General features: G+C 38.7%; 1 protein-coding gene across 4 annotated transcripts in view; it reads right to left on the bottom strand.

The window, feature by feature from the left end:
- Positions 1-5901: 5901 nt before the first annotated feature.
- Positions 5902-16755, bottom strand: part of adam23a (ADAM metallopeptidase domain 23a) — a 106364-nt gene continuing 95510 nt past the window's right edge. For 2 of the 4 annotated variants that reach the window (XM_088930088.1, XM_088930087.1), the window contains exon 26: positions 5902-7822. In XM_088930088.1, coding sequence (XP_088786214.1) covers positions 7777-7822 — 46 coding nt within the window. In that variant the 3' untranslated portion in view covers positions 5902-7776. Of the gene's footprint in view, positions 7823-16071; positions 16163-16755 lie in introns of those variants that run through there. The other 2 variants (XM_088930091.1, XM_088930090.1) reach the window with 2 other exon arrangements.

The following is a 16755-nucleotide window of genomic DNA, read 5'->3' on the forward strand; positions in this document are numbered from 1 at the left end:
AATGAATCAGAAATCGATCAAGGCAGTTATCGTTAATTTCAGTGTACAACAGGTAAATAGAGCCAAGCCTGTGAGTCTTCCTCACCTGGGCAAACGAAGATTTCAGCTATTCAATCTGCGCAGTGTGAAAAATGTATGGAAATTACACAACTCTCCATTGTGCTGGAGAAGATCTCAACTACAGTTTAAAACGTTTTGAAAAAAGAGCGAAATTAACTTTTGATTTCGATTTTCGCATGTTTAAGCAGCCTAAACAAAGTTTGTGAATACTATGAAGTAGTGGGTATTTTCATTTTAATATTCAAACTTTCGAAGCACCAATTATCCTTTAATCACAATAAAATACGCAACACAGTACTGCACATCTATCGATATTGCATCTGATACAGTACATCACAACATTTCTGCTACTTTTCATTTAAACTTTTCTCTACTTCCAGTTTTGTCTGCTTAAATTACGTAGTTGCAGTATTAAAAAACAACATTTGAATGGCTTACCTTTGTACGGTGTGATAGAAACGTGCCTTACTTGAACCCGTCCCTGCGTTTGATCAGGCTGTCGCGGAGTTTAAAGGCAACAGAGATGCCGAGTTTAAGGAGAGGGTGTGTACACGTAGGTTCCTCAGCGACGTCAGTCACTTCGCAAGATGTACATCAGTTCGTTATGAATGTCGTCCAGGTGTCTTTTTTGAACATCAGAGCTTTCTCTTGTCATCCACATGATACAGTATGTTTCTTCAGCCTCTGGCGTGACTTCAAACAAAACTTTTCCCCTTTTCATATCATTTTTTTTGCTGTCTGAAAGTGTTACAAGAGCAAGTTACACATTTCTTGTTTTGCAATCAAAATAAAGCGACAAATGTGTACGGCATATGCGGTTCATTCAGATAACTTTTACAGCTTTCTTTCTACTAAGACGAATAATTGCTCAAACAATTATTCTAACAAGAAAAATACTTCCGCTGACATACGCTAATAAATTACAACTTTTTTTTTGACCAGTTTGATGTTTGTACTTCAAACACATTCAGACATGTAACTGTATTTTGTAAAAAATATGTCACATTTATCCTCAGAAAGGTCACTGCTACTCTCTGGTTCCTGTCAGTTTATTTTTGTGTGTTAGAAAACTGTAACTTACAGTACACTAAGAGAGACAGTAGACAGATGAGGGGGCATTCTTACAGTATATTACAGAATGACTTAAAAGGAAAGAATTGAAGCAACATTGTGAATTAAAGAGAGGAAACTAATCAGTACGCTTCAAATCACTGCTCATTCCTGGAACTTTCGTCTATTTTGTGATGTAAATTGAAGGTTTTACAAGTCACTGTGAACATTTTACTTTTATAGTGGTTTGAAATGCGCTCATCGATGCAGATGTTTTCTAACCCGGAAACCTTTCTACCTTGATCTTTATTTCTCTATTTCTGTGATTTTGATTTTTTTTTTACCCTGTAAACGTGCCCCAAACACTGTTGGTGTACATGTGCACAGAAATAAATCGTTATCCTTATACATATACATTTCTGAACACACAGTAGTTTATAAATCAATATTTAATACATGACGAAAGTGTCATGAAGTTGCATTAATCTACAGCTTGAGTTCCAAAGTCCATTACAGTGCACAATGCATCCAAATATAAAACAAAAACATGCTTTTATTATTGGTGGTTGGCATTTTTCACCCTAAAATAGAAAAATATTACAGTGCAAAAACATTTTTATGCTTGAGGAGGGCAATGATGACTCTTTGCTACATGAGCCTTACCTGATCTTGAAGAGAAGATCCTGCTGAAATGCCAGCAACCATATCACCCTGCAACTCACCACTGGCAGCCCACTGAAGCTCAATAGGTGTGAGCCTGGTCAGTACCTGGAGGGGAGACTCCTGGGAAAGCTGAGGTTGCTGCTGGAAGAGGTGTTAGTGGGGCCAGCAGGGGGGGCTCACCCTGCGGTCTGTGTGGGTCATAATGCCCCAGTATAGTGACGGGGACACTATACTGTAAAAAGGCACCGTCCTTTGGATGAGATGTAAAACCGAGGTCCTGACTCTCTGTGGTCATTAAAAATCCCAGGGTGTTTCTTGAGAAGAGTTTACCCTGGTATCCTGACCAAATTCCCTCCTGGCCTTCACCAATCATGACCTCCTAATAATCCCCATCTATGAACTGGCTTCATTACTCTGTTCTCCTCCCCACTGATAGCTGATGTGTGGCGAGTGTACTGGCGCACTATGGCTGCTGTCTCATCATCCAGGTGGGGCTGCGCATCTGAGTGGAGTGTCCGGAAAAGTGTAAGGAATTAATTAACCCTCCGAGCCCGAGGAGAGGTCCCCACAAAAGGGAGACCCCAAAAGGGAAAGGGACACCAGAAGAGAGAGTACAGAAGAGGAACATGATGTGCTGCCACTCTTAGTAAAGGGGGTGTTGGTAGAACCTCCCAAGATCTCTGAAGAGGGAGCCACAAAGACTGCAATGGATGCCACCACCACAAAGTTTCAGAACAGGTTGTCACCAGTATTCTGGACCATTCAGTATTAATTCCAACACACACTGCTCATTTCAGACACTGTAGTGAAAGCTGGCATATTTACACTTTAACTGAAATGCCATGTGAATCAGAAGCTAATTACATTCCCATAGCAAAAGCATCTAAGTGTGCTGGCTGAGCTGTTAGTCATTTATGGCTACTTTTATGGCGCATAAAGAAAATGTTGACTAAAGTTCAGTCTTTCAGTCACAGATGTTTCAGTGATGTAAAACACCGCCGTGTTGCGGCTGATGACAGAATTATACACCCTAGTACTGGCACCGTCAAACTTTAATTGGCAAAAAACCCAAGAAAATACTACGTGAAGCACTCAAGATTATCAAACGATTACATTTATTTCCTCTAATAGAACTACTATTACAGGTATATCAAAAGTGGTAAATGTCCCCACTAAGGTCAAAGTCATTTTTGTTTTAGTATCTTAGCAATAGTGCATTTTTAAATCGGGGAAAGAGACAATCAAAGGTACCGTACACAGCGTGGGTTTTGACCGGCTTTACTGAGACATTAGAGGGATTTGGAACAGATTAAATTTGATGTTTTTCCGAAGTTCAATTATTTCTAGTCGAGAAAGTGTTTCACCTGTGACCAATGAGGATTTCAACCTTCCAGTATTGGATGGGGTCGACCCAAAAACTAATCTCAGCTCTTTTTACAAATAGATTTTTGAACTTGCACTAACAGTGGGTTACAAATTAGGAATTTCTGGCTGACACATTATTTCTCTATAAGGATCTATAAGGAAATTAAATCTTGCACAACACGTGTTAGCACCCATAACTAAACTCCTTTAGTCTCAGAGGTGTGACTTCTTTTGATCCAAGAGTGACTGACATTTTCCTTCAATCCCAAAATCTCATTCAAATACTTTATACTGTACATCAGCCCTGTGACAGAACATGATTTGCTACTTCTTTATTTGTTTCAATATACTTTAAAAAATAAAGTATTTTATACTTTACCTACATTACCTTTGCTTACTGCCCTGTCTTTCTCACACCTGAAGAAGGCTCCACGGCCGAAAACGTTGTGTTGTCTCTCTGCTCTTTTCAGCATGGAATAAACATATTACTTTAAAAAATATATTTTTAGCATCTACTGTACAGCTGAAAAGAGTTGTCAGCCGAACATCTTCTCAGTTGAACATAATGGAAGAAAGAAAGTGATACACAAAAAATGTCTGTTTTTGACAAAAAAAATCTAGGCACGGGACTTCAAATACAACCATTTTCCTGTGGGACAGAATCTTGGTGGAGTGTCTAATTCACTGACGAATGTTGTTGCTTCCTTGATTGGCTTGAGTCTACAGTGTAGACATCGTAGTGAGCATTACACTTACCGATCAGTCCAACACATGAGGGTCTTGGGAATGTAGTTGTGAGGGGGAATCTCATTTAAGACAAGCCTGCCTTTGTTGGCCATATCAGGTCATATCTGTCCAGAGTCTTATCAGGTCTTATAATACAGTATGACCCATCGTATGCTGATTCTGTTAATAGTGAGGTCATACCTGGCATCAGTATTATATTTTAATTTTGTCAGTCAAGCTTCATATTAAAATAGTTATTTTTCATTTGTATTTTTGTATTCTATATTATTTAAATATTTAATTAAAACCATTAGAACCGAGTGTTGCATTTCTTGTGTGCATCAATACATATATATAATGCTCCATATTATTCATTTCAGATGCCATATAGGGTATATATAGGCATACAGGAAAATCTCAGGGTTTTGCACCCAAAACTTTCAAATCCATCTGAATTGTAACTGATGTCCAATACTATCGCTCTTTCATCTGGTTTCACGCTGCAGAAGCCCAGCAGTCATGGGATAATGATGTGGCTTTCTCACAAAAAAAGACTAGCTGTAAAAAAAACTCTTTTGATTCAAGGTTTGATCCCTTTTGTACGGAAGATGTCTGACATCTTATCCTACCTCAAGGATCAGATGTTGAAAGGAAGAAATCTTTTGATGGCATCCTTTCTTTCTTGTTAACAGGAGGATAAACACCTCAAAAAACCCCTAAATTGTGATATTATATTATTAGTAATATAAATAGCCCCAATTATATATGGGGATATATTCGGTACATAAATTGTTACATGACATCTTGACTGCTATAAAGCATAAATGTTTGGCCCTCGATGTATTGAGGGGAATGGCTGCCATATTGTGTTGCACACAGAATTTAGTTTTAAAAGTACAGCCCCATAAAAACAACACCACTGTGTTTGTTAAAAGCTGAATGACAGAAGAACAGAGCAACCTTCAGACACCTGATATGCCATCATTAAAACGTATCTCTGTCTTGTTCAGCAAAAGCGGAGGTACAGAGTCCGGAATGGGTAGGAGAGGTGTCTAAAGATCTTTAAACCTTGCACTGTCAGTAAAGAAGCTGGATGGAGTTGTATCATGATCCACCTTGAGCAAGGACCTGCTTACTTTTGCTTCAGTCACGTGCAATGCTTTTAAATGTTCTGTGGCTCAGATTGAATTACCTGTTTTGCGGCAGCTGCCTATTATATTTTGAGAGCCACCAGTTGTATTTTTGTAACGGACGGCAACTAAAATGAATCAACTTAGCACTTTGAGCTTTGCAGTGTGTAAATACTCAAGGGAGAGGAAACCGTTGAGTAAATCTTTCAAAGCTCTTCTTAATTTGGAAAAGATCTTTCACTTTGATCATTTTGAAAGGACAAAATGTAGTCTTCCTATCTGAAAAGCTTGCTGCTGGTGGTTCTTTTTTCCAGGTTCACCTCTAAGGAAACACTGGTTGGCATGAGAGAACATTAAAATAAAAAAGTATTCAAATTGAAAGATTGAAAATGTTACCTAGTAAGGCCCATATATCAAACTGTATACATTAAACTGTCCAGAAGTGACAATTACAGGCTGTAGCCTTTTAAAACTAGCATATAGGGTATGTACTGTAACAATGTAGCAAACCTGTTATACACCAAGAAGAACATTCAATTAAATTACTGGGGAAGACTTAGTAGAAGGGGTAATTCTACTTTGCGATGAGGAGAACGTATCTGAGGTGGTGAGGAGGAAAAACGCAGGCACATTTTTCTGAAAATCTTGCCCTTATCACACATTTTACAGCAGCTTTACCAAAAAAAAAAAAGGTAATTTAATAAATTCAAATGTGAAATTGTATTCGTAAGAGCAATTGTAACTTCCATCTCAAGGGGTCCAATAACATCCAAATTGGAAAAAAATAGTCACAGATATGACTCAAAATTTAAGAATGCCTATACCGACAGTGATATACAACACATTATGTTGTGATTCTCATAACACATCAGCACTGCGTGTCAACAAAAACGAGAAACTCCAGCAATAAAATAATTTAGTCATTTATTACACAATGCCTTCCATTTGAACATGAAGCTGTGTTGACACTGAAACAGATTACTGTTGAAACCTACACAACTCCATCAGAATGCAAATAACAAGAATGTTTTGGACTCTGTATGGATGTACAGTCCACAAAGGCTAACGTCTCTGTGAAAACAAACAAGTGAACTGATTGGACACTCACCCAAACCATCTGTCGAAAAGGTCAATTCACTGTAGAGTAAACCTAGAATATGGAGTGCTCATCAGATAGAACCACAATGCATGTTTGGAGAAAACAACAAACTCAAACAGGGTTTGGCTAAATAATACCAAAAAGAAGCACAATGATTTTATTTGTCTTCCTGTGATGTACTGTAAACGACAGTGTCACTTCACTTTTGGATATACTGTAACAGTTCCACCTTTTTTATTGTCTAAAGCTGAAATTAAAAGTTAGACGTGGGAGTCGTTAAGCATATAAAAGTTCACCCATATTTTTTTTTTTTACATTTACTAACCTTTAACTTTGTGCAATACCTTCCTTTGCATAGTAATTAAAAGTAAAATGTTTTGTTATTGACATGCACCTATCTTTTTTTTAGCATATTCTTGAGGATGTAGGACTCTCTTACAGAAAGGTAAGCCCAGTTTGTGTACACATGCAGCATATCAGCAAGAGCCATAACTTGGTTTCTAGAAGAATTCATGAGTATACAAGGCCAAGCCAGTATAGTGGGTGTTAATGACTACTTTGTTTTGCCAAATACGTTAACGAATATAGGTTTATTTTATTGATTTTGATTTACTTTAGTCAGAATTCCTGGACTCCTGCATTTTAACACCTTTCATATAATGTGGAACTGAAGTTAAGTGGAAAGAATGAAAAACTATCCTTTATCATCAGACTACACATCTCACAAGTCTGCTTAATTCTTTGGCTTGATTCACCAGTGGGGAGTTTTTCTGAGCTAAAAGACACCTGTTGCATATTTGGTAAAAGAGTGAATATACAGCAAAACTATATATTCAGCACAAACTTGTGAAATCAAAGGCAAATCTGGGGTCTTGGAGTAACGTGCTGAAATCTGAAGTTTCCACTTCGCGAATTCAACAAACCCTAACCATAAATCGAATTTTAATTTTCACCTGCAAGCCCAAAAACACCCGCTATACGACATGCTAAAAAGTAAAAAAATTATGTCAGTGTGTAAAATGATATGTTCCAATATTCGTTATTGATAGCGTTCACTTTTTTTTTTCTTCGTCTGTACAATCATTACTATTTATATGTGGTTTCAGTCACTGCATCGGAAAGGCAAATTCAAGTCTGTAGCAGTGAGGGAGCTTTGCTCCGGTGACGTTTCAAGAAGGTGGACCTGAGTTTGGATGAGAAATTCTGCCTTTGATAATACGAATTTAAAAAAAAAAAAACTTCACTAGGTGCCAGTGACTGTTTTTTTGTGAGGCTTTCTCCTCATTTTTTGTTCATTTTAATTTTTTTTTCTTAGCTTTTGCCATGCAGGAACCCTCAGGAAGAAATCTTCATGCCATGGTAGAGAGTGTCTTTTGAAGGAAGTCATGCCTAGTAAAGTGGACGTTGTAGAATCCCGATGTACAATTAAGAAACATACATCGTTGCACCGGCACTTAAAAAGATTTCTGTCATTCGCGTGATGTGGGTAGGGCTGGGAGTGGGCACGGGGAGGGCCAATCGGCTGTATATGTCTGTATTTCAGTTTTTATTAAGTTATTAGTTTTTTCCTCTATGGTTTTTCAAGTAAAACAGTTTCCAAGAAACACCAGCAGCTTTTCCAGTCCTGCTGCCTAGTTTTCAGAATCCTCCTCGTCGCATCTCAGACTCTCCCACAGGTCTCCTTTAGATAGCGCTCGCGTTGGGATCATACCTCCTCTTTTTGACATTTCTTTCAGTCGGGTTTGGAAACGGGAGAGAAGAGGGGAGACAACGATTAGCAAAGGACATAGACCTTCCGTACAAGCAGTGACATTCAAAGTGTAGCCCACTTGCACCATGCCCTCCCAAGCTAGGATAAAGGATTACACTACGCCGAAATGTTTCATGAAAGCCACTCTTAAATTCAAGTGCCTCAGTTATTTGGCTTTGATTTCTATAAAAATACAAGCCTAAGACCATTCTCAGCACAGTTTTTTAAAGGGTTTTGTTGAAATATATATCCTCTTCTAACATTTCACACTTTACAAGAATTGGTTCGTGCACTGTGCAATTAGAATTTAAGTTAAACGTAATTAAGTTCAATTTAAAAGATCAAATTGAATTAAAAACCTGACCATGACGAAGAGTTGTGCTGCAAACGTCTGGAACGGCTTACCTAAAGTATTGTACAACAGCTTTCACACAAAAATTAAAGGTCTTATGTATACCTCTCCCTTCTAGTGAAAGAAAACTACTGTACTTACATTTCAGGTTTTCTGTTTTGCTTCCAGATCGTTTACCTTTTGCTTTATTTGTCACATATTGGGGCTCAATGCCGAATATTTTTTTAAATATGCAAATGCAACAAGCTACACCAACATCTGCTCATGGCGACCAAGCTCTTAAGAATAACATGTCATTAACAACGATGATTCTAACGCTTGTACAGTGCACTCGCAAATAAATTATTCTCACATGGAAAGTGAAACTTTCTGACTGTCTTTCTGACTAAGGAGGAGTCCCTTGCTCAGGAGAAGGATGAACATAACTTAGACCTGGGTTAGATGATATATCTGCCTGTCAGGCAGCTCAATACAGGAGCACCCAGCTAAAATACCTGAAAGAAAGACTGAAAGTTTGAGTTAAGCTTCTGACAAAATAGAACAGGAATTAAGAGAGCATACTGACACTATATACTACTGGTGGAGAGGGGTATCAATTAGACCTTTAAAAAGGATTACTACATTTACTTAAGATTTAGCTTTTCTATACATACAGTATATTATTTAATGCAATAAATTAAACACTACTATGCAGCCAGATTGCTTCCAAATAACTGATGTTTAGCACAAATCTGAGGTACAAAACCATAACTCTGTCTCTTCTTCTGAATTGCTTTGTTTTCATTTTCGTCCACTAGCTATGGAGGGGCGCAGTGGTCACAATACTACACAATGAATGAGATTCCTTTCCACATCAGAAGTAAATATTTATAGATTACACTAGGGAAATGACGTAAAATTCTGGTTGTGGCTGTATTTCTTTCTTTGAAAAAAGAAACTCGGACCAGCACATTAACAGACCACTTCCCCCGAGTAACAAGAAAATGTAATCTATAAAACAACTGCAAGACACCACATGAAAACAAAAGGGTTTTGGCACTACCTCCCCAAAATCTGGCTTTATGTGGGGCATCAAGCAGATTTTCATGCATCTACTTCCAATAGTGGCCATTTCAGAAACCACCACTATTGCCATCTTACTGGCATGCAGTGCAGATAAAACCGTGAATAGAAGAGTTCTGTGAAGCAGACACCAATGAAAGCTGACAGGTACATCTCAGTTGTGTCTAGCAAATATCAGCGCCAGAGCTTCTCTGTGAGTGTTAACAAGTTCTGACACAAAGGTTGCAGCCAACATGGTGGACGATTTCTAGCAGCTTCTGTTAGCGGTTGTGTTTCAAACCGTCCGATTTGAGGCGCAAAATCATACCTGTTGATTCAGTACCTTACTGCAGAGTTGACCACAGCCATTGTGCAAGATAGTGACTTAGCTAACCAGGCTGGTTTAGTGAAGTTACATGCAAAGCTTTTGCTGGTGTGATTCAAGATGCTTAATATTAACATGCCATAGAGATTAAGAGAATAACGGTTCGGATTTCATTTCAGACACAATTTCAGAAACATTGCTGTTCTGTTGCAGTGACCAATGACATTATTTTAAAAAAGCCTTCACCTGCCTCTAAAAATGAGGTATATGCAATATTTACCATTCCTTTGCATGTTATTTGTATCTAAAAGCCACATTTATGCATTATTTCCATATAAGGTTTACTGACATTTGTGTTCTGTTACTCAAATGCCAGTAAAAAATAAACTCCTTGGCTAGTCTGCAAGGTGGGAATCATTAACCTTCAAAGACCTTCTCAGGAATGCTCCTAAATAAATTATATTTCTGTCTGCCTAGGTACTAGATTACTGGGCAGTGTAATCGCGACATTTCTAAAACACTAAATGGACTACTGTACATCCTTCCTTTTATTTTTCCTCATTTGTCATGTCCACACAAACGTCAGTGTGACAAGGACTATGAGAATCTCCTGGGCTTCACAGCCACACAATGAATCTCACAAGTGCTGGCCATTTAGTAACTGGACAATCTCCACAGGCTGCTGAAATCACACACTTCAGCAGCAGTCACGGTGGCAAAGACAACACATTGTCTTTATTTCTCACACACCACTGAAGCAAGAGAATGCTAAGCACTCTTCTCCCATCAAGACATTTGTTTCACATAGACTGTATATGTCATATACTGTAGTAGCAAGCTTGAAGTATAAAGTATGAAGTATGCTTTATACTTCAGTAAGTAAGCTTGAAGTATGGCCAGCAGCCATATCATCCTGCAACTCACCACTGGCAGCCCACTGAAGCTCAGCAGGTGTGAGCCTGGTCAGTACCTGGATGGGAGACCTCCTGGGAAAAACTAAGGTTGCTGCTGGAAGAGGTGTTTAGTGGGGCCAGCAGGGGGCGCTCACCCTGCGGTCTGTGTGGGTCCTAATACCCCAGTATAGTGACGGGGACACTATACTGTAAACAGGCGCTGTCCTTCGGATGAGACGTAAAACCGAGGTCCTGACTCTCTGTGGTCATTAAAAATCCCAGAGCATTTCTCTAAAAGAGTAAGGGTGTAACCCCGGTGTCCTGGACAAATTTCCCATTGGCCCTTACCAATCATGGCCTCCTAATAATCCCCATCTATGAATTGGCTTCATCACTCTGCTCTCCTCCCCACTGATAGCTGATGTGTGGTGAGCGTTCTGGCGCACTATGGCTGCCGTCGCATCATCCAGGTGGATGCTGCACATTGGTGGTGGTGGAGGGGAGTCCCCATTACCTGTAAAGCGCTTTGAGTGGAGTGTCCAGAAAAGCACTATATAAGTGTAAGCAATTATTTTTATAATTATTATTATTAATTATAGAAGGGTGACATACTGACTGTACCCACATGAGGCAGCCAACGACCACACAAGGTCCTGGGGCTCTAAATTTGTCACTGAGGATAACATGTGAAAATGCAGATAGGCTTAAAACCTCAGGTGTACCATGCAACGACACTGCTTACAGTATGTCACAGTGCTTTATGTGGTTATATCTGCATAATCAGATCGCACAGATCTGAGTTTCTACACAACAACACCACTCAACTCAATAAACCTACAGGCAAGAACACACTAGATAAAAGAGACCCAATCTGGCACTGTGGTGAGCATGCCTCCTCACCAAATCCTACAGGCCAACTGAAAAGTGGTCTGTCAGTGATTACAGGGAAAACGTCAGCGCTTAATGTCATTTTGAAGGGTGACAGCTCGTGGTCCAGGCCTACCACCCTGATCTCAAAGCCTGACTGGAAATGGTGAGGTTTGCAATGATTTCAGGATGCTTCCAATGCTCCTCAAGGATTATCTCATAGAAAGACTAGGGCAAGCATGATATCGCAGCATCCTTGACCTGACCAAGGGATGCTGGCAAGTGCCCTTGACACACAAAGCCAAACATATGATCTTTTTGTGCTGCGCACATGTTGGACTATGTTTTGGTTTACTCTTATGATGGAGTTCTTTTTTGTTGGAAATTGGGGCTGACATCTCCAGGATTTCCATCCTTATCCCACTAAGAATGGCCATAGTTCACATGAATCCCACAAAGAAACTGTTCCGGTTCATGACTTTCAAATACCTGGAATACATTTTGGAGAACAGACTGGAATGACTCGTTTCCAAAACCACAAAACAAAATCCAACTGCAGGGCCTTCCTGTGACTCATCATCAACGTCTCATTTCCTACTTAATGGAACAAAACCAGTCCTGTGACAGATGTAATGGAAGGACAAAAGGGAGTCCAGCTTTACATTCAACTGTGTTCTATCCCATGAGATCACCCAGGTTCGATCTCTGAAAAGAGAGGTCTCGGAATATTCCAGAAACAAGAGTGAATGGCAGGAGAAAGGTCTTTCTGTCAAGACCTGAAGCACAGGAAGGACAGCTGTCCAACATTCCTACAAAGCGAAGAAAAGGACATGATGTCCAGCCTGAAAAGAGGACCTAGCAACCCATCATGACGTCTCCATAACCGCAGCTAAGAGTGAAGGCATAGATCAATCTTCAGGATAAAGATACACTTAAACTGAGAGGAACCTGTGGCCAGATTCCAGCCACACTACCCAAACTGCTTCAATACTGTGTGTAGTGTATCTATTATCAATTAAATTAAATTTATTCCTGAATTTCCTCATCGATATGGACCATTTGACCATTCCTCTGCACTACTGAAACCAAAGAAAGTTGAAGGCAAAGTCTCAAATAGGAAAGCATCTCTTTGTCTCAACCACTGCAGAGACCTCCTTTTCAAACTAAGGTACTTATGAGAACTGACGTTACAGTAGCAAGGCATTGAATCCAAGTGGATGAAAATGTTTTTTCACGGTCTCGCTAGGTACCAAGCGCACAGCCAGCCAAATGAACAAGGCAATTTCCCCTAAGCTATGTCTTCCAAGCACTCTGTTTACACATTAACCCAAAGGATGCAAAAGCCACTTTTGCACGAGTGCTTCACAGATAAAGAATGGGAACAAGGCATGATAGGGTCTCTTTTGTGGGTTCCAAACTACCGTTACTTGTTTTCCTCAACAGCCGTTATTCGGTCTATTTCCCACTTCTACACATAAGGACATATAGAAAATCAAGGCATCTTTAAAAAAATCAGATCGCCAATTATTTTGGTAATATGTACCCTGGAATCAGAATGGCCAGTTGTTCAATTTTACAATTCGACCTGCAGCTACTCCACACACAGAGAAGAGAACAAACGTGTAGGGAGATTCCTCTAACCTGCCTAATTTCAAGCCACGCATGGCAGGCACCACCACCCTCTAACTGAGGTTCAGTGCTGAGAGGAAGAGAGCTCTCCCTGATGGCGAAACACACCTGCAAGAGCCTCAGAGGCCTTGCAGAGGAAAGACATCGCCTAATCCTGCCCTACCCTGTACCCACTGATTGGAATCATAAACTCAGTCGGCTCGTGACAAAAATTCCAAGCCCAAAGCTCTGATCAGAGTGCTAAACCTGTGCTCAGGTGACTGCTATTACACGCTTGTCTAGTGGCCCCTGTAGAACTTGTTTTTCCGTTGTTCCAGCTGAGAGTACCAAGTGCAGCATGTCAGGTTTACGAGAATAAATAATATCTTTCAAACTGAATATACTGTATATGTATATATGCATCATTGCATTATTATTAGTTTAGGTTATACAGTATACTACAAAAAACCTTCTCAAATTAAAATGAGTGAGACTTTGAGCCAACCATGCACTGCCTAAGATCAGGAGGACTATTTGCCAGAAGTCATTTTATCATAAAATAGATAGCAGTGCTTTAGAATGAAAAGAGGAACCAACAGCAGAGAATAAGGTTCACAGGCAAAACAGTCTGATGGGAAAACAAGAAACGAAACACCAGGGAAATGGAGATCATTTGTTCTTCAGCATTAATGATGCAAGTTTGATATTTTACCAAATCTCGACAGGTGAAATAGCAAAATGTTGTTCAACCACCACACTGTTATACTGCCTGACCTCCTTCTTATGTTCATTATTAGCAATAATTCAGTTAGTTTCTATTGAATACAAAGAAAATTGGGGAGTGAATACATATATACACAGTATATGAAGTACTGTCTTTGGGCAATCTTGCATGGCTGAGTGAAGAGGAATCTATCAAGGGCTGGATGGCCCTTTCCAACCCCACCCACTAGTGTGACGATTGAGCTAGGGCATCTATGGGTGATGTGAGAGAGATACCTGTAAGTGAAAGGATGTCCTGGGTTCGAGACTTCAATATGCAATATGCAGTAAGTAAGACCTTCTGCCCAAATTTCTGTCATACTGTAAACTCCATTAACTTTCACAGTAATCTCTCAGAAATCTTGTATTGTAAGTCGGGGCTTATTACAACAGAAATGGTTTAAAGATAACGATTCTGTCACAAACAAAATCCAAATGAAAGACTGGTTTTGAAAATTATTCTGTAAGCCCAAAATGAAAGTGTTCTTTAACCATATCCCTACCACACATGCATTTAAAATTTTCCAGGCTGATAAATTTTTCATAGGACACAGATGCGCTGCCAAGAACACATCCATTATTAAAGATGAAGCTATTGCATTGTACGTCATTGTGGAAGATTCAGTAATTAGACAAAAGTTTAAACATCTCCAATTAAGACTTTAAAGGTCATAAATAAGAACGTGTAAGGTTTAAAGAATGAATATGAAAGTGAATGATTAGTAAAAGCTTTTTACAATATTTTTAATGTATGTTGAAAATGTATTAAACTAAAATAGATTCTACACCACAGTATAAAACTGGTTTTCAGAGGAACAAATATATACACTTATTAATCTTCCCATTTTATTTTCCTACAGTATATGTATGGAAACATTTGTTACTGAAATCTTCTTAAGGATTGCTTCAGAAATGTAGACAATTATTTAACGCATACATGCAATGTGTCTAAAACTGTCAGGTTCTTAAAATCAGAACCGACAGAGTAGTTAAGTGTCAAAGAAAAAAAATGAAATTTGCACCTAGGCTAAAAAATTCAAGGTGATCATTATTTCTAGCATAACCAGTGGATTCCAGGAACATTTCAGGAAACGTTCAGTATCATTCAATAGCATGTAAATCAGGATGACAAATACAGCATATTGTTACACACTTACTGTAGCTCTTTAATTATAAAAGGACTTACAGGCTTAATGAAAATCCATCAGAAAAAAAATGACACAGCACTCACTAATTTGTCTTAGAAAAAAACGCTTTCTATATATATTTACATATCCTGCTATTATTTCATACTGTATATGTAAGTTTTACAGAATTAATGTGTACTGTGATACATTTTATTTGACAAGGTGGACATTGCTATATTTGACTTCTTCAGCTCTTCATGAAAATAACTTGTTTGACATGCTGAACCTCAAATATATCCATATGCAGTTAACTACAATATTTGCATGCATAATATGTACTTTCTGCACAGACACTGTAAGAATTATACATATTATAATTATAAGAAATGTCATCCAATGAAATTAACTGTGCTGTTTAATAATTCAACACAGATGGGCAGTGGTATCTCAGAACTTGTTACAAGTACAATAGTTATTTTTACGTACAAAAGTCTAAGATTGATACCAGCCAGGCAATTTTCTACCTTGGGAAGACTGACTTTATTCACATACTACAAAACATAAAGTTATAATCACGGCTCAATCAAATTTAACCATTTACAGTAAGTGATATGTACAGTCTCACTGTAATACTAATAACAGTAATACAAATCCACTTGCATGCAACATTTTTTCTTTTTAAAAATTGACCCTTTGTTTCTTCCTTCAAAAGCTACAGTACCTACATCTTAATAACAGATCTGTTTAGGTTTATAGCTGGAATTCTAACATAAGAAAAGCAACTGGTTTGATGTCTGACATCTAATTTTGAGCCCATGCAGTCAGAAATTCTCATGAAAGTTAAGGAGCTGTGACCTTTCATTTTTACACCTGAACAACATTTAAGTTAATATCTCACATAAAACAGATCCAGGTTCTTGGCTTGTGGTTACTTTACTGAAAGTTTGAATATGTGACTGCCCTTTCATAGTGCTAAAAGCGTTATTCTAGAAAACATGCATGTCAAGCTTTGAGCTAGGCGAGTCCAGTGTGTTTGAGGTTCTGCTACAGATCCACATTTCTTTTAATCTAAAGCCTTCCTCCAGCCCAAACCTACCTTTCCTTCTTATGTGGTATACATGTCTGCACATTCGAGTGTGCAGTGTTTACCTTTTGTTTATCTACTGTCTGTAGCAGGAACTCGAAACCCAAGTTTTAGAAGCAGAAGGCGAAATGCCACAGCCACTAAAAAAAAGACATGCGACGTTGCTTACTTAAAGCCCCATCCTGTACCCCCCAGGACAATGGCTGCCACCAGGATAGCGCCTGCGATGGAGCCTATTATAAGATTGGTGGCACTAGGACCTGTGACAAAGGATTATGGGAAGAAAGACGTCAGAACCAACTCTGCAGGTTACATTGAAGGGAAACACTTTTAAACAACGTAATGAACAGATTAAAAATAATCTGATAAAACTATAAAATTATGATAAAATCATACTTTATCCTACACTACTGGATACATCCATAATCTTGGAGCTTTGGGGTTTTTTAACATTTATTCCTTTTACTTGCTAACTGCTGTCAAGTTAAGAAAGGCCATGATGACTATAAACTTTGCATGATTGTTCCTGAACTCTCAAACCTCCAAGACTGTCTCTTTCTCGGGTAGTAAAACAAAGGCTAAGATGATCTTTTTGAAAACATAAATCTCTTCAGGCTCGGCTGCTTTCACTCAGTGCCTTACTCTGTTCTGGCTTTTATTCTGCACATCCTGGTTAGAATACAGTAGCACTGGGTACTAGAATTATTTAGGAACGTACTGTACTTCTTTGTATACTGATTTTTAAAATCGGGGCAAAAGAAGCTAATTCGAGTATACAAGCCAAAGTATATTTATATCCATATTTAAGTATTTTTGCTAGATTAACTGTTTACAAAAAAACCCACAGTAGAAT

Source organism: Atractosteus spatula, chromosome 13 (genome assembly GCF_055471065.1).
Source record: "Atractosteus spatula isolate fAtrSpa1 chromosome 13, fAtrSpa1.hap1, whole genome shotgun sequence".
In the NCBI taxonomy this organism is placed as follows: Eukaryota; Metazoa; Chordata; class Actinopteri; order Semionotiformes; family Lepisosteidae; genus Atractosteus; species Atractosteus spatula.